The sequence below is a fragment of the Silurus meridionalis genome, chromosome 26 (assembly GCF_014805685.1).
Source record: "Silurus meridionalis isolate SWU-2019-XX chromosome 26, ASM1480568v1, whole genome shotgun sequence".
In the NCBI taxonomy this organism is placed as follows: Eukaryota; Metazoa; Chordata; class Actinopteri; order Siluriformes; family Siluridae; genus Silurus; species Silurus meridionalis.
In genome coordinates, this window is record NC_060909.1 from 7,837,588 (window position 1) to 7,860,339 (window position 22,752).

General features: G+C 39.3%; 1 protein-coding gene across 3 annotated transcripts in view; it reads left to right on the forward strand.

Moving 5' to 3' along the window:
- The window catches only part of plekhg4 (pleckstrin homology domain containing, family G (with RhoGef domain) member 4), a 76,508-nt gene that overhangs the window by 52,599 nt on the left and 1,157 nt on the right, over positions 1–22,752 (forward strand). For all 3 annotated transcript variants that reach the window (XM_046840172.1, XM_046840174.1, XM_046840173.1), the window contains 12 exons: positions 632–754; positions 1,025–1,216; positions 13,962–14,824; positions 16,254–16,503; positions 17,243–17,332; positions 18,229–18,453; positions 18,569–18,739; positions 19,082–19,262; positions 19,683–19,799; positions 19,925–20,173; positions 21,298–21,479; positions 22,587–22,652. In XM_046840172.1, the coding sequence (XP_046696128.1) occupies positions 632–754; positions 1,025–1,216; positions 13,962–14,824; positions 16,254–16,503; positions 17,243–17,332; positions 18,229–18,453; positions 18,569–18,739; positions 19,082–19,262; positions 19,683–19,799; positions 19,925–20,173; positions 21,298–21,479; positions 22,587–22,625 (2,682 nt within the window). In that variant the 3' untranslated portion in view covers positions 22,626–22,652. The remainder of the gene's footprint in view (positions 1–631; positions 755–1,024; positions 1,217–13,961; positions 14,825–16,253; positions 16,504–17,242; positions 17,333–18,228; positions 18,454–18,568; positions 18,740–19,081; positions 19,263–19,682; positions 19,800–19,924; positions 20,174–21,297; positions 21,480–22,586; positions 22,653–22,752) is intronic.

Below are 22,752 nucleotides of genomic sequence, written 5' to 3' on the forward strand. Positions count from 1 at the left end.
TTGACTTAAAAGAATACATTTGTGATATCACAAGCTTAACATCACCATGCAGTGTATGATGTTGAGTTTGAGGTAAGTCAGGAATAAAACATAACAGGATGTGCAGTAGTTGGAAATATAATCAATAACAGAGTGGACTGTTGTGACCCTTTTCCTACAGCACTCTAAATAAAACAGTTAAATCAACAATAAAACATTCTGTGTCACAAAAATTTATTATTAATTATAGGTTTTATTGTTTACTAAAGAAAGACACATTTTATCCATCTGTTATTATTTCCAATGTACAGAAGTTCCTGCTATCACTTACCAGCCTCACATTTTTCTTTAAAAGCTTTAACTTTATTGCAGCAGAATATTTCAAAGAGGGAGGAAGAATGTCAAAATGTGATGAATGTCTCAAACAGATTTATAATCTGTGTAGTGCTGAGCCGGTGTGTGATTTTGATGGTGTTATCTCACTTGTGTTTCATTTTCTCATCTGAGTCAGCTTTCCTAGGAAAGATAAGACTTGATTGATGAATGCATACTGGGCTGGTGTTTAACCTGCTGTTTAATTGTGCTGAAGCTCAGAATTTAGCTTGATCTGTGTATGTGGGTGTGTGCGTGCTTGCGTGTGTTCTCTTCTTAGGTGAGTCAGTGGATAGATAAGGTTGGAGAAAGTAGGCTGCAGACACTGGGCGAGCTGGAGGATTCTTTGGAGCAGCTACGCAGCAAGCAGGCGCTTTTCAGAGAATTCTACTCAGCGGCTTATGTACGTCTTCACTGTTAAACTGCAAGAATTTTCTACATTAATAATCAAACACTGTGGCCACTAAAATGTTCATCCTTGTAATTGTACACATTTAAATATAGTTGAGTTTAATTATAATAGTTTCAAATAATGTAAAAATAAATAAATGGTATGATTTAAGATTGGGTGTAATAGATTATGACTGATACAATACAGGAATCAGGATATTCACATACGAAATTGTCATTTTAATTTGCATTCATTACTCATTACTTTGTGTGTTTTTTGCAGGAGCACTGTAAGAGTGGAGAAGCACTTCTGGAGCGGTTAGAGCGATGGGAGGATATCTCTTCAGCAGAGCTGCATGCGTACGAGGTTAAAGTGCGTTCCTTCTGGGTTCACTTGCACAATTTCTCTCAGAGAGTAGAAGACACTAAGGAGAAAATCGACAAGACTGTGCGCCTTTACGAGTTCTTTGACAAGGTGAGAATTTATGGGATTTTAAGTTTTTTTGCACCTTGCCACATGCGTGTGTGTAAATTTTATATATATATATATATATATATATATATATATATATATATATATATATATATATATATATATATATGGGCTGTTATAATTAAAAGAATTACACGTTTATTTCAATGGCACACATTTTATTAATACAGGATTAATGCAGGATTCCTGTACCCATTTTTTCTATTTTATTTTAATAAATAACTATAAAAGGTGCGAAATTAAAACCTTTAACGCAACACACATTTATTCACAACATCTTTTCTTTACGCACATATACAGAAATTTATAAACTCCAACAGAAATTATTATTATTTTTTTTATCACTGAACATTTGTTTTACCGGTGTGCCAAGTGTCAAATCATGCACCAAAATCTGCATGATGCACACATCCGGCTATTAAAACCAACCGTGTGGAAACTCCGTTTTGGTGTCCAGATGATTTATGTCATTTTTGAATATTTACGTAAATGATAATGATTCCTTTAAAACATTTACAAGAATATATTGTCTTAATGTTGAATATGGTTACACTAATAATGTTTGATAATGATTATAGTATTATAAACTTGGAAAGTAATAATTTTGGGTGCATTTAGAACAGTTTAAAGTGTGCGATTAAATATTTTAATCAATTTATATATTTATATATTTATTTATATACACACACGTGTGTGTGTGTGTGTGTGTGTGTGTGTGTGTGTGTGTGTGTGTGTGTGTGACATATAAGACACCTGTTGACTAGCAAATTCAGAATTTGTGTGAGCATTGTATCTAAATGCACTATTTGGAACTTCTCAGAAGCTTTAAGAGCATTTGTACTATTTTGCTCTATTTGCACAAGAATGAATCTCTAGTTGCAAATGATAGTCTGCAACCACATACAGGTTGAGGGTTTCACCATATATGAAAGTAATTTGTTCTAAATCACACTCTTGATGTCACCCAAATGAGGATGGGTTCCCCCTTTTAAGTCTGGTTCCTCTCAAGGTTTCTTCCTCATAACATCTAAGGGAGTTTTTCCTTGCCACAGTCACCATGGCTGCTCATCAGGGATAAATACACACCATTCACCTTTAGTGGTTAATTTCTGTAAAGCTGCTTTGAGACAATGTCTGTTGTGAAAAGCGCTATAAAAATAAACTTGACTTGACTATAGACGGCGAAACCGCTCATTATGAACAGGTTTAAGTTTTTAGGTTAGAGTGATGTCTGCAAAGGAGATTAATTGCCTTCTAAGATTTATTGACCAACAAAAGCATTCAAATGCAACTCATAATAATTCCAAATTACAAGTTTGATGCACTAGACAAAGGCCTACCCAAACCAGTGATCATTGTTGAGCGAAAGCTCATTTATCTTCATTACTAGATACATTTATCTAAATTATTTGTCTATATGTCATACTATTTATTATACAAAACAAATGACCTTCTGCTGTAGAAGTGTAAACATAGGAAGTACAAACATCCATATTTTTAAAGTGAAAGCCCTTTAATAAAATCAACCTCTAAAGCTGTAAAGGGTCAAAATTTGAGCACAGGCAGACTAAACTGCAATACAACACTGTATTCAAGGATTCTGATTGTCTCAGTGAGTTTTGTGTTAAAACATTGAGTAATTTTAGTGCAGGGTTCAGGCTTCATTTAAACATATGTGCTACCAAAATACCCTCTGTCTTCAAAGTGTTGTGTTTTCCTGTAGAGTTGTTGATAGCCTTTCCCCATTAGAAACAATGGTGGTGTTTGAGGCTTTATGGGTAGGGATTTCTCTCTCTCTCTTGCTCGCTCACTCACACACACACACACACACACACACACACACACTCGAGTGATGTATCAGAAAGAGAAGCCGTGTGAGCTCTGTCTGTCTTTCAGCCATATAGAATACAGTAACAATGCATTGTCTTGAACTAGAAAGCTGTTCTCTATAAAGTGATTGTCTGAATTTCAACAAAAACTGAATCTGATTGTAAATTTGCTGAGAGATTCCATAAATATGTGTTGATTTAGTAGTTATGAAGGAAATGTGATAATAAAAGAGGCAGTGAGACTGTAAGATGAGATGCTGAAATCCTTGCAATGCTCATGGTGTCTGTGAAAGGAGGCACGCACACTCTCGCAGAAGTCCACAGCTGTAGCGATGCCGACATGCACATAGAAGGCGTTTACTATTTTTCATGCTTCTCTGCTTGACCTTCAAAAATCTCTTGGGTTACTGTATACTTTCAAATATATTTTGTGTTTTGTTTAGGTTTCCTCTTGGTTGTCCGGTTTCCACCCACTTTTTAAAAACTTGCCACTAAGTGAATTGGCTTTGCTAGAATTGTGTGCATGAGTGTGTACATGATGTCCTGAGATGCATTAATGATGTATTACCATTCATTCATGGTGATAAGTGAATTTCTTTAATTCTGGCAGGAGCAGTCGCAGTTTCTAATTACTAGTGATGCTGCTTTTGTGTTGCCTTTGAAGTGGTCATTTGCTAAACTTGGATGCCTCCAGCTTTTACTTGGTGACTTTACCAGTTATGGGCAGGAATTAAAGGACCCAACATTAGACTTGATGCTAGCATAACTCGCCCTGCCCCCAAAACCTCTTGTCTCTTACTTATTGTGACGCCATTTCTTGTTGTATGGTGAGATTATCCAGCCCTATCCTGCTATCTGGTCAAATATTGACCCACTTGATCCAGTTGCTCACCACTGTTTAATCTTTACATGATATTCAACGATGTGATACAAAAGTAAGCAGTTTTAAACTGTAAGTCTCACTGGATTGAACCTGCTCTATTTTAACTTGGATGTATATTTAGTGCTGCAGGCTTTTACAGGTCTTCAAGGCTCCACCAAAAAATAATAATTCCAAGATCTTACAAAGTTGATTCTATTCCGATTTATCAGTATCCATCTCCCTTTCACTGTTAGGCAACTTATTTTAGTGTCTAATAAAAATTCACATAGGACTGTAGTGAATAAACATTGTGGGTGTGTTTCAGTATTGGCATGTGTGACCATCTAGTTATATGTGACACTGTGTCTCAGTATAGTGTGTGTGGAGTCACTAAGTCCAGGAACCCGAGTCTTAATTTGTCTCTGATGACATGTGGGCCCATCCCAGTGGCTGTTTGCGTTGACTTCCTAGCAACCAGGCCAGACTGCACAGATGAAACGGTGATGTGGATCATCGTCACTATAAACAATGAGGAGGTGACAGCTGAGCCCCTCTATTTTAACCCTTTTGGTCATGCACAGTGCCACGGTTTGATTTCAGGATAGTGAATCTTTTGCGTTACTAACTTTTCTCAACAGTAAATCGATTTCAGTATAGTTATTTCAATTGTAAGATTTATAATGACACATGCAGTAGACCGAAAAAATATATCATGAAGCATGTATAGCTCGAATCGCAAAATGCCACAAGTAAGTGTGAGAAATAAAAAGAGACATGGCTTCTGCATACCAAGATCTCTAGAGAGTGGATAAAAGCAGTCATGTACTATATATTAGCTCGGTCTGGCCTTAGTTGGCCTTGCAGAAACCCGGTGATGCATATTAGGTGACAAACACAGTACTGACATGCCTCTGTAGACTGTGGAAATCAAAGGGAAAACTGGCAACTAAGGGAAAGCTATACAAAAAGCCCCCTTTGTGCTTTTCAAATTTAGGTAAGGATTGTGGTGTAACATAGCTGGAGGCAGCAGAGTAGTGGGTAGTGTGGCGTGTGTGTGTGTGTGTGTGTGTGTGTGTGTGTGTGTGTGTGTGTTAGAGGGGGGGATGGTCCAGATGGTAGGTGCACGGGTACAGATTGAGGAGTATCACCACCATAATTTGGCTGTTTAAGAACAAAGAAAGAGTGACAGGTGGGCCAGGCTTAAATATGACAAAGAAAGAGATCAAATTAACTAAGAATACAAAGGACGTGAAAGGAATCTAAACACATAAAGTATCTATTTCTGAATAAAATTAATCATTGATATTCACAATGGACCCCATTTAACAAACTGGATTGCAATGTGTTTTTTTTTTTATATTTCAAGAGCATTTATACAAGAATAGTGTGCAGGTTTACAAGGAAAAAATCTGTCAGTATTAATCGTCTGCAAGAAATCAGTCCAAAACAAATGCAGAAATCAAGAGAAATAAGGCCAGCCATTAAAGTCAGGCCAAATTAACAGACAGCAGTGGCTGAGCTGCGCTACTGGAAGATTTAGTGCTCTTCACCCCCAGGGGGCGCTCTTATATAGAGTCTAAAACATTAATAAACTGAGGAAATTGCTGCCTTTAGTGCTTATTTACTAATCCCATAAATAACGAAAGGTTAGCATTTGAGACATTCCATGAATCCTTTGTGTGTTTGCTTGCTGTTTATTAGTAAATGGCTTTTCAAAGAGTGGACATGCTGCTTTGTTCTGGCAAAATCAGTGAGAGGATTATTTCAATCTTACAATTTGCTTATTTACTCAATAAATGTTTACAGTATAAGCGAGGTTATGGTGCAGTGATAAAAGTGATATAAGCGGTGCATTTATGCTTGTGCCATATGGTGTTTGTTGATAGGTTTGAGTGCTGATAACAATACAAGTGGCATACACGTATGTGTGTATTTGTGTATGGAGCAGTCTGTGAGCGGTGGCGTATCGATCAGGTTATTGATACGGAGCGTCTCTGAGGAGTACACATTCACTCCACCAGCCTTCTGTTTCATGCTCTCTGGCCCGCTTCCTCCTCTCCTCCCCACGATCACACTGCATTAGCATCTCAAAGCCTGAGCAGGCTCCCTACTGACAAATCAACATTTGCAAAAGCAGGCTAAAAGTGTGGCCAAGCATGCCATTCACACTGTCTATTCAACACGCATTTATTCGTGACATTCTCAGATGCACACAGTCACATCCAGTTCACTCCCTATTCAGTGGTTCCTAGCAAGCTGCCGACCCCCCACCTTACCCCAGTACACACTTTACAAGCTTTATTACTTATTACTTATCGCTCACTCGTAGCGTATTATACTGCATATCCAGGTTTGAACAAAAAAGAACTGCGCAATAACAATCTTACTTAAACGACAGGTTTTCCCTCTAATCATTCAGTGTGTGCTTTTTGTCTGGCATCAGAAATTTTCCATGATGAAAAGCAGCATTAAGGCAGGGCAGAGAAGATGAGTAACTCGGGCAGTAGTGATGAAGAACTGGCTTACTTCCTTTCTTTGTTTAGAAAATCCTTTGTTGTTGCTGTCTGCATGGACACACACACACACACACACACACACACACACACACACACACACACATATATACATACATATATCCAGTGTCCAAAAAACCATACGGTTACTTGAAGATTCTAGTTATTGTGGGTTCAAAGGAAGTCAGTGAAAAGCTACAGATGTCCTGTGGTTCTTGTTCTGATGTAGCACTGCTGTTTACCTGAGGGGAGTTTCTGATAGTATTCTAGGTGTGGTTTTTTTTATAGCTCATTGATTGCAGCTCATGTAGCTCCTGCACTGGGAGTTCATGATTAGCAGACAGCTTTTCTGCAGTAAGCACACACCAGGATGAGTTGAACAATACAGTTATGGACCTGCAAAGCTGTTTTTTAGAGCAGATTTTTGTTCAGTTATTTTGCTTAGCTGTTTTCCACACCACAGTTCACTGGGTTCAGGTGGCACCTTCATGATAAGTTTTATGCTAGCTTCTACAGCTCTCTCTCTCTCACTCTCTGTTTATCTGTCTATCTATCTGTCTGTCTGTCTGTCTGTCTGTCTGTCTGTCTATCTATCTATCTATCTATCTATCTATCTATCTATCTATCTATCTATCTATCTATCTATCTATCTATCTATCTATCCACTTTCTTACCTTGTGATTCGACAACCTCTGTCCACTATCCTCCCCTACCCATCTCTCTCTCTCTCTCTCTCTCTCTCTCTCTCTCTCTCTCTCTCTCTCTGTTGCTGAGGAAGGCCCATCTGGTATTTAGACTAGTATTTGCCTGTGAATAGCGTGGAGGTGGGGAGAGGAGGGGAGTGGGCGCCAGTGGCCTGCTCTCTCAGCAAGTCTGTCACTCAGAGAGCAAGAGAGAGAGAAAGAAGAACGGAGGAAGAAAAGGATGACTGCCGCTGCTCCCTGCTCTATACAAAGAACTAGCAGCATTTTACCTTTGCAGGAGAATGGATATGCACATGCAGAGGTAGGAATTGTGGTGCAGGAAATGTGTGAAAAATAATACTTAAAGTGGTATGTAAAAGTAAATAAAAGTTTAGAAGTGTGTTGTGGTCATGAGCAACTGGTTTTAGTTAGTTACCCTCACACATGGCAAGTGCAAGGTGATTGTATGTTTGTCTGAGATCAGACTTGGTCACACCACTCAGCAGCGAATTGAAATCTTGGCAAAACAGATCTGAATGGATCTCAGTGGGTTTCAGTGGATAGTTGACTAACTCTCTCTTTCTGCTAATCCTATCTCACTCTCCCTCCCTCTCTTTTCATGCTCTGTGAGTAATGCCGGTTGCTGGAAGACTTTTGTTAAACAGTAAGATTTATGTCAATATAAAGTGCAGGACTATTTCAAAGGTGTGTGTGTGTGTGTGTTTGTTTTTTCTATGAGAAAGACATCACAGTATTTTTCCTGTCATTGCTGCCCGTTTTGGGAGTTGTATTTAAAACCAGTATGTTACATAGCTTAGGGGATTAAAAAAAAAAAGGACATATCCGGTTGCTTTATGTTCTATTATCAAATGGTAACTCCTCACAGTGTTGCTCAGATCATTATCCAGCATGTGGTTTACATTACACCAGTTACATGTTGAGAAAGTGTGAGTCAAAAGAGAGGATCATGTGAGATTTGGTGTTTTGTTTAAACAAGGAGCCATAGTCTCTGACATCATTTTTATTATGTTTCTCTTCAAGGACACTCATTTGTTGTCTTTGAAACCTGAAGACCTTTACAGATACTTGGTGTGAAAGCAGTGTACACCTGCAAGGGATTTACTATAATATATACTATATAATTAATTATATAAAACAATTATAGCTAAAAAATATGTAATAAAAAAATAAAAAAATTGTACTTTCAGAGATTTCAGAATTTGTTGGCTGTGTAGGTCAAAGAAAATATAAAAGTGATTCAGTATTTTTTTTCCCCTCAGGAAAGCCAAAATTACTCAAATTAATTTCCATACTGTTTGCTATTTGGATTTTGGATAAAACTGCCGATGTGGATATAAACTATTTGTTTACATTTATTGAATGCAAAGAAGATATAGGATACAACCAGCAGTGTGCTGAGGATAACCTGCGAGTCACATGTTTTTGGTGTTCAGGCTCTTTAGGGTTTCTAGGTAGTAAAAAACATGGGCAATTATAAATAATTAATACAAAATTTGTTCATCAGTCATTTAATCATTGTTTCTTCCAGTGTGTAATGTGTAAAAGGCAGCGATCCTAAGCTTGTGCTTGCTTGCTGCTGCTTAAGGCTAATCTTTTTTGGTTACCTCAAACCTCCTGTAGTGTTCATGCCCTCTAGTCTTGTTGCTTGACTGGACCTGAGGCATTTTAACCCCCTTCAATGCCGGCGTCTGATTGCGGAGACCCCCACAGAACAAAGTCACTGCATCAAACAGCCACCCAGCACTGCTCTGACACCCCCGTGTACCTTTACTCCACCTCTCAAACAGCACCAGCAGGAGATTGGCCTCTAGAGCACCAAAACAAGCACATGCACTTTTAATTAGGCCTGCCCATCTATTGTACTTACTGACTGTGGTGTTGCAAAGTTTGTGTGTGTGAGTGAGGTAACAGGGCCTGAAGGTGGACACCTGTGGGTACAAAACCCAGACCCCCATGCCCATTAAATGACACGAACAAGAGGAGGATAAACAAATGCACGAGTAAGGGGATCCAGAGCCCTCAGCCGTGTCACTCTGGGAGGGCGGGTGAGTGAGAAAAGGTTGGCAGGTTTTGTTGCATGGCTTGTTAATGACATGTTGACTGATCACTGGAGCGTTCTTGCTTCAACTCGCGCTAATGAGCCAGCATGTGCAGGATTTATTACCCTCTGAAAGTTTAAAAACCTGTCTGCACTGATAGAAAATGGAGGTGGGATTTTTGAGAATTATATTTTTTTTTACGCATCTTCTGACATTTTTATGAGTAAAGCATCCTAGAGCAGAAACGATAGACAAGGGAATCGCTGCGTCAGATCTGATTAAGCCGTCTTATCCATCACATTCATAATTATTTATTTCCCCAAGGAGAAGCGTGTGTGCACACGCACACATTATATAACATATTCCTATGCGTCTTTGTTTGTGTGAGTGAGAGAACGAGTTTCTGGTGTCTCTAATGTACCCTTATTGGCCTGCTCTTCAGATGGTACCTTCCCAGCCCCCTCCTGGTTCTAACCCAATCAAATTATACTTACACACACACACCCCATCTGACCCACTGCCTGAGGCTCACACAGGCTGCCCTGGCAAATAACACACTTTCAAAAATGCCCTACACACACTTATTGTACAGTATGTTTACACAAACACATGCACCTTGTGATCTGTAAGACTACATGGTTTTTGTTAAGTATGATGTAATTGTCACTAATTTACTTTGTTTAAATTTTTCATGAGGTCTTTTCTAACTTCCATATGTGAAGCCATAAACAGTGAAAGGATGGTTGTGTGTATTAACTGTAACCACCTTTAAAACATCTGAGCCTGAAATGTGTTTTAAGGTATACTGGCATAACTGCATATGGAATATGTGGAATTGTAATACTTTTGCACTGAGTTAAAGGATAAATCCTCTGTTAATCTTAACTCATTTCCTGTTTGTCGCTACTGTGTTAGATGGTGACAAAGGTCAAAGGGCAACTCGGGTCCAGCTCACTCATGACTGTTGAGATCACACCCTGCTGTCAACATCTTAATTTTATTAGGCACAGACTTTTTGTACCTCATTATATCAGTTGTTTAGCCTCTGTTCCTGATTTGAGATGATCACAGGAAAGAAAAACAATGCAAATGTTTTTAAATGCTGTTTGTTCCAGTCTTCCACGCACAAATATCTGGACAGGCTCTCATGGCCAACGAAATGTTTTAAATACATGGGGTTATACATACATCCGAAATCTTCAGCCGAACGTGCAGTGTGCAGGGCAGTGGAGTGTGACGGTGCCTAGAGGTCATTTAGGGTTCACCATTTCTGTTTTTTGTTACTTAGACAGCTGTGGTTTCTGCTGGACTTCCTAATTCATACATCTCTATATAAACAAGTTGATTGTATTTACACACACTGAAACAGACACAACTCTGAAACAGGCTAAATGATTTAGAGATGGTTGTGTGTAAGTGTGTGGTAGTGCTGAGCCTTTCTATTTACATTCCTCACCGACCAGCTCTAATAATCATCAAAGCACAGAACACTGCACAGAACACTGATTCACCTCTAGTTGACAGATTGAGCATCAATCTGTGGAGGCATCTACCATCAGCTTAATGGCGATCAAATTCAGTGGAAGCTGTTTATCATACAGGTGCAGATCTATGGGCACCATCAGTTCTGCATTAGTCTTATTAGCATCTCTTTATTCAGTGTGGTCACATAGCAGATGGGGCACTTTTACCACGTGAAGGAATGAATATTCCAAATGTATTTAAAATACGTGCCATTTACAAGCTTAAGCATCCAGGCTTTTGCATATCATAGTGTGTTTTTCTGTGATAGAGTTTTGATGTAAAATGTGCAGCACAAATACTTTGAAGTAATTGTTTTTAAATTCTTGCATGTGTAAATCTTTTGACTGTAAAATTAGCAAGAATTGTCATTTTCAGAGTGAAATGTAAACATCTCTATACATCTCTTTCTCTCGCCAGTTTCCATTTTCATGTAAACGAATGCATAGGCATGCTTTGTGTTTGAATTAGCAATTATAGCTTATAACTGATTGTACCGCCCTCTGGTGGAGAATGAGGTCCTGACACGTTTGTCTTTTTCAAATTGTAGCGCCGAGTGCTGCGTCCAAACATTGTCTCATGTCCACCTGAGATTAGTGAGAGGTGGACTCAAGTGCAAGGCAGTTTATTTGTAGAGATCTTTGTAGTCAGTCCAATACACTATCACTGTAGGTTGAAACTTTAAATGACTTGCTGCTTCCTTTAAGCAATGACTTGCTGCTTCCTTTAAGCATCGTTAGACCTGGCGATAGTGCATGTATATTTACTCATTTGGCATAGTCACAAACTTTTAATCACCAGTCCACAGCCATAACCACCGAGCCAGCTCTACCATTAGTAGTAACTAAACCTTGCTAGTGGTTTACATTTTGATGGAGTCAGGCTGTGATTTTTTTTTTAAGGTGAAGAAATGGTATACAAAAAGAAAAAAAAAAGGTACACTGCATCAGATTGCAATATCTTCTGGAAAAATTCCAAATGCTGAGCACATAGTGTCCAGTTTGAAAGGCACACAAAGAACATTTTGAGGAAAAACACATTCTTGGCATATCTTGAACCTGAGATCAGAGATTGGCTGCAATCCCAAAATCTTTTCTCTGCTTTTCCTCTTTTTTTCACCCTTCTCTGATTTACTTTTTTTTTTTTTTTTTGAAATAATAATGGGCATTTCTTTCAAGTGTTAAAATGTCCTCTCAACCTTCTTACGCTGCAGGAGTGTCATTTATGCATCCATACAAAAGCTTTGAGCTGTTCTCTTACTCTACCTTTCTCTGTCTCTCTCTCTGTGTCTGTCTATGTCCCTCTCTCACTGTCTCTCTCTCCTTTTGTGCGAGGTTGAATGCTGCTTCTTTTTGAGGTACCTCCTTCAAGCTTTCTAATTCAGCTCTCCCCAATCAAACACTCCCAACGCATTCACACACTATTCACACTTCAAAGGGCCGTAAACCCTCTCAACCATGATGTCATCTTCAGCCTGTCTGTGGCATTAAAGCATCAAACTGGCCCGATCAGAGCCAGTGAATCGCTGCATAGATATAAAGTGTTTAATTTGAGATCCGAGTGTTGGATCAGGGAAGCAGCGAAAAACAGTTTTCCTCTAGGCTGTGACCTCTTTGTGCTTCTATTGAGCCTTTTGGTGGCTTTATCAATGGGAGGAGTTGGTGGATTCGGGTTTTTTTCCTGTGTGTGTAAATGGAGTTCGCTACACTTCTCTCTGATGAACATTTTTCTGTTTAAAGGAAGAGGCTGAAATGAGAAAACACACTTCTTCAACTTAATAGTCTTGGACTGATTTTAAAAAAATGACTAATGTTCAGAGAGAGAGAGAGAGAGATTCATGTTTAGGTATTTAAAATGTCTATGTTTATGCCCACATCCTGGAGTGATAAATCATGGCCATTAAATTGTCTCACGTTCACATGGAACAGGTTTACACTCCGAACAAAAATACGTTCTTTCCTTTTATTGATTGAATCGCAGTGATCGATTATCCTACCACTCCACCCACTGCCATTCTCTCTCACACACACACACACACACACACACACACACACATTGTATCAGTCTTTAGCAGTCAGTATTGTTAGTAAGAATTGACCTCTGGTCTGTCTGATGACTTTAGTATCTGGGTTCTAAGCACCTTCCAAACATTGGTATGTGTTTCTTCACCATAGTCTCAGACACACACACACACACACACACAAAAGGTTTACCCTGGACAGTGGACACACAGTCAAAAGGGTGCAAGATAAGATAGAGAAGAGGAAGCATCACTGAGTATAATATAGGAACATCCAAGGTTCTTCGTGTCAGCTCACATGGACTCACTTCGACTGAAAATGAAGGCTGTGGAGTAAAACAATTCCAAAGACGTTTAAAAAGGACCCAAGAAATCTTAAGTGACATCACCTAGCAGCCATAGCAGCCCTGCACAGGAGAAAGAGGGGTTTTGTGAGTACATGCATAGTGAGATTTAAAAAGGGTGAAAGATCTTTTCCCCCTCCTCCTCAAGGAATCTGTCAGTGCTTTGCCATGTCAGAGGGTCGAAGCCCTGAGCGAATGTTTGATCATTGTAAATTCTCCTTTAAATCTCAGCACAAGCAGTGTGTTATAGCTGTTTAAAACTGTGCTGACAGTGAATGAGGAAGTAAGAGCCAGGTGCTAGGAATGTAATTAAATGGAAATGCTGTGTCTTAAATACAATGCTGTTTCACAGTGCAAAACCTATTACTTCTCCTACTGATGTGCTGAAACGGTACTGTCCCGACCTCCCAGTTCCTATACACATACCTCTTGAGTTTACATGAAAATGGTGCGGAGAATCGTTTTTCATCTCAGTTTCTGTTTCACACACATTCACTCACATTCAACTTCAGCTAGACCTAGTTGTCATTCAGATAGTTTCTTCTGGGTTTGCAGATTTCCATGCTTTTTCCTAACTCTAAACCTTCAGGCTCTCAGGATCCTATTGAGAATGTATAAAATTGTGCTGGTAAAAGACATGAGGATTTATTGTCAAAATAAATACATTATCAGGTCGTGTGCTTGGATATCAATTGCAGGTGTGCGCTTTCATATCATTATATATCGTACAAAGTTCACTTCACACGTCACCACAGGTGCCTTCCAATCTGACCTTGAAAAACCGACTAGGAGTAGTAAGCTGACTAATGCCAGACTAAATTATTATTATGCCCCTGTTACACTTGTGTCCACATGAAACAGTTCTCATTCCATAATTTCTGTGTATCTCTGCCAGGCATATGGATGGGCTCTAGAAGGCATGAGGCACTTGGCCTGTGTAAGTATGGAGGATTGTAGCGCACCTGAGAAGTGCCAGGGAGTGATGGCTTGCCTGGAGAGCTACCGCAGCCAACACGTGCCGATCCCAGATGCACATTTTCAGGAGATGAAGGACCTCGCTGTGGAGTTAAAGAGCGACCAGGGCCTTAAACAGTGGAAATTTGCCTGGTCAAAGTGCCAGGAAACCAAGCAGATATTTGAGAAAAAGCTGGAGGCGGCACTGCGTACCCGCAACTCCGGTTCAGGTGCCAGCAACCCCCGTGGACCCCAGGAGCGGAGTAGCAGTCTTTCGTTCTCCTGCAGGAAAGCCTTCAGCAGCATCCGTGCTCGTGACCGCGTCTCCTCTACCCCCTGCAGCCCAGTAGGCACTCATTCAGATGGCCACGTTTCTCTAAGAACTCAATCAGGAAGTGTTTGTCACACAGAAAACCGGATTCCACACAGCACTCCGCTTAACTCACACAGACTCACCCGCAGCACATCTTCAGATGCATCTCCTTACCCAGATTACTCATCTTCCTGTTCCGCCAGCCCTGCACTCTCCTCTCTTGGAGACACAAAACGAAGGGTTCTAAGGAAAACTCAGAGCTTCGATGCTGCTGGAAGCGAGGTGGGCACACGCTATGGCACGTGCCAAAGGACGCTAAGTGAGCCGGCACGCAGAGGCCACATGGGCGTGTTTATAAAAGGCCTGGAGGTGAGCAGCACAGAGGGGAGTGATCGGCACTACAACTCGCACCTAGCACCAGCACACAACTGGGCATCGCAAGATACACAACTTACAGGGAGCCCTGTTCCAGAGCCACGTGCCAAGGGCAGGTAGGAAACATACATACACTCATGGAAGAGAGAAATCCAACAATCTGTGTTTCAGCTTGTAGTTAGTAGGAATATAGAAATGTAGACCAATTTTCATCATACATGTACAATAGAATAGGTTTCTTTCTGTTTTAAATGAAAAATTTTGCATCCTAGTGAACAGCAGAAATGGATCAGAAAAAATCATGTAGAAATATCATTATTATTGACAAAAATCTACGGGTAATATTTTACATTGCAGATCATTAAACCACCTTAGATAGATCACATTTCGATTATTTCAGTCGATTAAATTGCATCCACACCGGTCTTAAAAGATATTCACATATCAGCCATTTCTGAAAGTTAATACAGAAAGTCCCCAATTTCCAACAGAGATGCGTTACAATAACCCCATCGTAATCTCAAAATATCGTAAGTCGAGACATGGCCTAGCGCATCCAGGAGTCTTAAAGAATAGTGATCAGTATGGAGTAATATACTGCAATTTGTTAATAGTTAAAAAAGTTGCAGTAACTAATTTAGCAAAACAACAATTTACGGTACCGTAATGTTCAAACTTTACAGCATATATATGTACGTGGCAGCGGGCGCATGGACCATTGCCAGATTGTGAATGGAGGACAGAAACGAACGCGCTCTGTTTTGCGGATTAAAAGGGGAGAGACTAGCTCAATTCGGGCTTTGAAACACCGAAAAGACATGCACTCAAACACGGAGACCACTGAACTCTCGACCGCTGGCAAGAGTAAAGAAATGTATCATTCAAAAATTAAAATGCAGAGCGAAAATTCTGATATTTTTACCATTTTCTTTTTTTCATATCGCTATCGTCATTAAAAGATCGGTTTCGGAGACTGCCTGTATTTTGTAAACCTGTAAAATGCTTTCAATTCTAATTATTTACAAGAGTTTAAAGCCAGGACTGCAGCACCGTAAATATCATGGTCATGTGGGTAAGTGCTTATGTGTAAGGAACTCTGTGTGCCGCCATGAAACTTGCTTCTCGGACTCATAAACCTTGTCCATTAGTCTTTTCCACACTGGGGCCCCCTGCTTCCCCGTTAATCCTCCTGAGATAAAAAGCCCCAAGGCCCTGATGACTCTCCCAGATGAGAGCTGCACAGGGGGACTTTGAAGTGCAGTAAAGTGCGTTTGTCTTCCGCTGCTTCACACACCGCAGTCATTTATTAGCACAGAGGAGGGAGAGGAATGAGTGTGTGTGGCAGCTATCAATGGGGGCCCATTCCCACATTATATTAAACTGACCCTGAACCTTTGTATTTAGCTGATATTCAGTGGTGTTTTGTGGGATTTCATCTTGTTTTGTCTGCATTTTTTTATATTTTCTCCTACGCCAGGGCACAGTGTAACTTCAGAATAAGGCTTTAGTGAACACTTTCCCATGTTCACCTCTTCTGTTTCTCAGTAAACTGCGACACATCGTGGATGAAATGGTGACAACAGAGCGTGAATATGTACGCTCCTTGCGTTACATTATTGATCATTACTTCCCCGAGATGGAGCGTCCTGACCTGCCTCAGGACCTGCGGGGAAAGCGCAGCGTCATCTTTGGCAACCTGGAGAAGCTGGTAGACTTCCACAGTCAGTACTTCCTCAAGGAGCTGGAGAGCTGCTGTAACCATCCCCTCCGCGTCAGCCACTGCTTCCTGCGCCATGTAAGAACACCACCTTACACATCTCACTCTGAAAAGCATGCTCAAACATGCTGGTTTCCTGCTGCCGCCTTAATTTTGTCTGTCTGGATGTAAAAGATGAATATTACTCAAAATTGATCAAAATGTATGTTTGATCTGAAACGTCAAACATAACACAACTATGAAACACCAATTAACCCAAAACATGTAGTCAATGAGGCAGTTAATGATGATTTATCTTAGAAATCAGTCTTAGACTGAATGAGGCTATCTGAAGAAATTAGACTTTACCCACTCATACAGCATTACAGCATTATAGTGTATATTCAGCTATATTTTATGAATCCATATTGGTTTTGGGTGGCACATGGATAGTTTTACAATTACATACCACTGAACAACTGTAAAAATATCTAACCCTTTTTTTGTAATTAGAAGTCAAAGCATAGCTGGTGTTTTTACTTTTCTGTTTCTGAAGCAGAAAAAGAAGCAGAGCAGGGCCTTCACCTCAGAGTCTAAAATTACCTGACACTTTCCTGGCACAGGGAAACTGACAATGCTCTGCATGTATAAAACAAACATATAACAAAATATAAGGCCATTTATCCCATATCATAAAAAGCGACTATAAATACATTTTTCAATCTGTTCAATGTTTCCTGCCCATCAAAAAAGTATTGAGTGAATATTCATGTTGAAATGCTGACCTGGTGTCCTGCAGTACCGACTCGTTTTCTTTCCTCCTGTTTTTAAATTGCAGCAAGATCAGTTTGGATTGTACGCTCTGTACAGCAAGAATAAGCCCAAGTCAGATTCACTGCTGGCCAGCCATGGAAACAGCTTCTTTAGGGTGAGTGACTGAACCTGTGCACAATAATCAACATCCCACAAATAAAATCTGTTTTGAGCAAATAATTCACTGATTTTGGATGTCCAATAGCAGTTATTAGGGTGGTCAGTATGCAAAACAGATTGGCAGCCACCTTTAGTTAAGGGTACTTGTTAGAAATATTTTTATTCTTTCCAACTCTCCTTTTAGACAAAGGATATATATATATATATATATATATATATATATATATATATATATATATATATATATATATATATATATATATATAAAATTTATTTTTTCCCCCGATTACTGAGAGATCTGTAGTTGATTTCAGATGATGCCAAACTTACGCAAATTGCCTCTGCTCTCCGAGTGGGAGGGAGGATGTACTCTCTGACTTGTAAATCACAGTGACACTAGCCAATTGCAGGAGGATGTGAATTCATGTATGTAGTAAAGGAAACTAAGAAAGCACATGTTCCATGCTTTCACCCTCCCTATTTGATAAAGGGAAAATCGTAATAAGTGTGTGTGTATGTGTGTATGTATGTATGTATGTATGTATGTATGTATGTATGTATGTATGTATGTATGTATATATATATATATATATATATATATATATATATATATATATATATATATATATATATATATATATATGTGTGTATATATATATATATATATATATATATATATATATATATATATATATATATATATATATATATATATTCCAGTTCAAGATTAAGTAGAAAAGTCAGTGTGATCTTTTAAAAGGACCCACCCAAACCTAGTTTGTTAAGATCACTGAATTGCTCCTGTTCGTGTATTGAGCATTTGTAGTGTCTGATTTTTTTTCTCTTCTTTGTGTCCTTGTTTCACCCTCACCATCTATGAATCTTTTTTAGCATAAACAGCTGGAGCTGGAAGATAAGATGGACTTGGCCTCGTACCTGCTGAAGCCCATCCAGCGAATGAGTAAATATGCTCTGCTGCTCAAGGATCTGATTAAGGAGGTGAGTGAGGCTCAGGAGCAGGAGCTGTCGTATCTACGTGCTGCTGCTGAGATGGTCAAATTCCAGCTGCGCCATGGCAACGACCTGCTAGCCATGGATGCCATCCGTGACTGCGATGTGAGTCACTCATACACATCACACACACCCAAGTGACTACTTCCAAAATATTCATTTTCACAATGTGAACATGTTATACCGAGTTTGAGGCATACCATCTTTTCCTGTGTCCCAGGTGAACCTGAAGGAGCAGGGCCAGCTGGTCCGCCAGGATGAGTTTACCATCTGGTACGGGAGGAAGAAGTGCCAGAGACATGTGTTCCTGTTTGAGGACCTGGTACTGTTCAGCAAACCCAAACGCATTGAGGGAGGCCTAGACGTCTACATTTACAAGCACTCCTTTAAGGTAAATCACATCTGTACGCCTCAAAGTGGTGTATTTAAGTGAAAGTCATCATTTTTGCATTTAAATGTGCACCAGTTGAATTCTAATTTCAATTCGCCTGTGCAGAGTCTTTTAAAGTACTTCAAACAAAAACTATTATATATACACTGTTTCTACAAGCTTTGAAAAGGGTATACAAACTACCTTCATTACAAAATACAAGAAACTGTTAATATGTTAAGATTTGGCTCTTTGTTCTTCTGCTATCTTAAATAGCCGGTGAGATACAGTAGAAAACTAAACTAAAACTAGTCCCAGGTAAACACCAGTATGGTTTCTGTATGTGTATTCAATATTTTATAGACTGCTGATGTGGGGATGACTGAGAATTCGGGGGAGAACGGGCTACGCTTTGAGATTTGGTTTCGCAGGAGAACATCAAAGAACCAGACATACATCCTCCAGGCTGCTACCGCTGACATTAAGCAAGCATGGACCGCAGACATTGCCCGCATACTGTGGCAACAGGCCACACGCAACAAAGGTGTGTGTGTTGTACTTCCATGTAGTGTCTGAATGTTTTATCATCAGATGAAAAGCTTGGATGGTGGTGTGCTCAAGTCTCTTTTTCTCAGCACCTCAGCAAGTTTGATAATAATAAATTCTGTATTTATATCTTTTACTCGCCCCAGGCCTACAGAAACAGGCTTTTTCAAAAGACTAATTTGAATCAAACCTGTATTGTTTTACGAAGCTCTGACATGCCATCACTAAGTGAGAGGAAAATGCAAATCAATCAGGCCTTTGAAAGTAGATCAGGTTTTCAGACTCTGCTGCAAATATATTTTGACCATAAATTACTCGAATATAAAAGGCATTGTGGTGAACTGGTATTTATCACATTTGCTGTCTAAATCAAAATCACTCGGCTACAGAGAATCGAAAACTGTGTTTCTCTCAATAGAAATCCGTATGCAGGAGATGGTGTCCATGGGAGTGGGCAATAAGCCATTTTTGGATATTAAACCCAGCGATGCTGCTATCAACGACCGGGCCATTGATTACATCATGAAAGGCAGAGGTAGGACCAGACCTCAGCAGCTTAGCCAATTCTGCTCAACATGTAGAGTATCGTGTATGCATAAAATGTTTTGCCTCAAACAGTGAGTTTACATTTTGTTCTCTTTCTGTTCCCTTTTACTACAGGAGCCAGGACGAGAGCTTCCATCGCCGTCTCCCTATTTGACCACACTAATCCATTTAAGAGAGCCGCAGTGAGTGTGCCAGCGAATGGACCTCCAGGGGCAGGTGGACCTCCCTCTTCCACACTGCTGGGGCCACTAAACCTTCACATGTACAGCAGTCAGACGCTGCTATCAGGAGAGAGACCCCTAATCAGCCCCTGCATCGAAGAAGATGAGCTTGAGCATGAAACCAGCAGTCAGCCCTCTATGAGTATGTCCTTTAATCTAACATCTTGCAGCCCCCTTCCAGAGTAACACAATTTCTTACTTAATCACAGCACAGATTAGATTTTTAGACCATTGGAGATGCCACCATATTAATTTGAGACAGTAGAGCTTTATATTCCTGAGCTTTCACCCAAATGCAGCTTTAAACACTGTGTAATACTATTTTACTATTATTTATACTAGTCTAGTAAATCTACTAGTATACTAGTACTAGTACTTATACTAGTAAATCTTCTATTTATTGGTTTTAACATGAAAGCCTATTCTAAACAGGTTACCGGTTAGTTCATCTTAGAACTATGATAACTAATTATATAGCTGACTATAAAGTGATTTTTAAAAAGTCAATACAGTCAGAGATCTGTATATACCGAAACCCTGTTTTACTGTGGTTTAAATCTCGTGCCCCCTGTTTATCGTGAACTTGCATTGACCACATAACTCATTAGTTTAGCTGAGAAAAGAAAGTGTATGTATGTGTGTATATGTATATATATGTTCATATGTATAGTATCAGCTGTCCACGAGCCATATACAGTTTATATATTTTGAGAAAATAGCTTTATTGTTTCACTCCGTTGGTATATATTTCAATATTGAGCCAGTAAACACCGAGTCTGTTTGTAAGTTCACTATAAAGCATTGTATTCTCTTTTGCTTCTCAAGTCAGATTGTTAAAATCCCAGAAATACATAGTTTGATTAATAAGTGTCCATAAAAAACACACAGGAATTAATATACATTAATACACATAGGAATGTCTATTGACTGCAAGCAGAGTGTGATAGGCAATGCATGGTTACACAACACATGTACACTACACATATACTGCAAATATACTGTAATATGTTATAACACTGACATGTCTTTTAAGCCATTTCATCCTTTTTTTTTATTTTTATAAAGCTTCAGACTTGTATGTATGAAGTTTATATCTTACAAATAGAGGGTTGGCTCTGTTTGAATTCTGGCTCCTCTGGTTTCTTTAATAAGGATTGAAACTCTTCATCTGGATTAGTGGAAATTGTTTAGTAAAAGCTGTCTAATCTTAAATGTGTTGTACAAATAAAAATTAATTGCAAAGTGTCTTTTATATTTTGTGTCTAGCTACAGAGAGTTCAGGATCATCCTCACACTGTCTGTCAGGCAGCGGCTCAAGTGGTTCAGACAGCGGCTGTGTGTCCAGTCACCTCCCCGAGGCTCTGTCTGAGGAGCCTAGTTCACCATGCGACTCATCCTGCTTCACCTCTGAGCATAAACCCAGCTTCAACACCCAATACATTTCAACGGTTAGTCTGTGTGCGTGCGTGTTCATTCATCATAGTCTCCTTTTTAAGATTGGGAATGCAGTCATGACATTTCAGGCCCTCCACCATGACCATGAAGAATGTGTACTTTAATTGTTTCTTAGAACACATAAGTGTGTGTATAGGTTACGTTAATCTCTGCTTTTTTAACCGGAAAACATTTTGATATCAAACAAAGTAGTGCTTGAATCTGAGTTTCCCATGCTGCTTCACAGTGGAAGTACATGTTCCCATTGTTCTGCTGGCTGAATGTTTTTCTGCACATAATAAGCCCCTGCAGTGGTGGTTTGTTTGAAGTGGCACCTCTGTAGATCTCCTTTTTTTTTTTTAAACCCAGCAAACCCAGGCATCAAGAAAAAAACACTATCAAGCAGTCTGTCTTTAACTGCAGACAACTGTTTAGAGTTGTATAGCTTGTGCATATGTATAATCCTGGATGCTCTTTTAAGTGATGATAGTATGCAATTAGACAAAGGCACATCTAACATTACCAGTCAGGTATGATGGGTACATTTAATGGTAATTAAATTAAATCATAAACTACAAAAAAAAAACTCAAGCTCTAGAGCTCAAACACCATTTAACACTGAATTTGTGATCGTCGCAGCTGGCATTTGTCTAGAAGTTTAGGTTTCACTGTGCTTGCTTCCATACAGTACACCAATTAACTCCTATTTTAACCACAGGCTTATTACCTAATCAGATAAGATGACATGAATTATTTTTTATTTATTCATAACCAGCTAATGTAACATGGTGCCACATAAAATAACCAACACCCTCCTGCAAATACTTTACTCACAACTAAACTGAGTATTAGAGTGTAAACTCTTATTACATTGTTTTATTATATAACCAGCATCAATATTAGTATCTGATTTAGAGCCATTTTAGCAAATATGTTCCTGGAAAAAATGCTTTAAACCTGTCCTGACCTTTTAAATCTGGATTTTTGGCCTGAAAATGTGCTAATCTTTATGACCTGAAAAGATGATGGGATGATCCTGATATATTTATCCAACAAACTCAAACAAAGTCTAGCCCCTAACCCTTCAATGAAAACTCATCCCTGTTTCCTTCCTCTCACAGAAAGGTGCTCAGGTTCTAGGCCCATCCACTATAGTGTGAGTGCTCTGTATAACCACAGCTGCTACTGTAAGTCCTGCTTTTTGCTCTCATGTGACTCTTCCAAACAAAACACTAATATTCATTCATTACCTCATACCTCATCATCAGCTACAGCCATATTTTATAC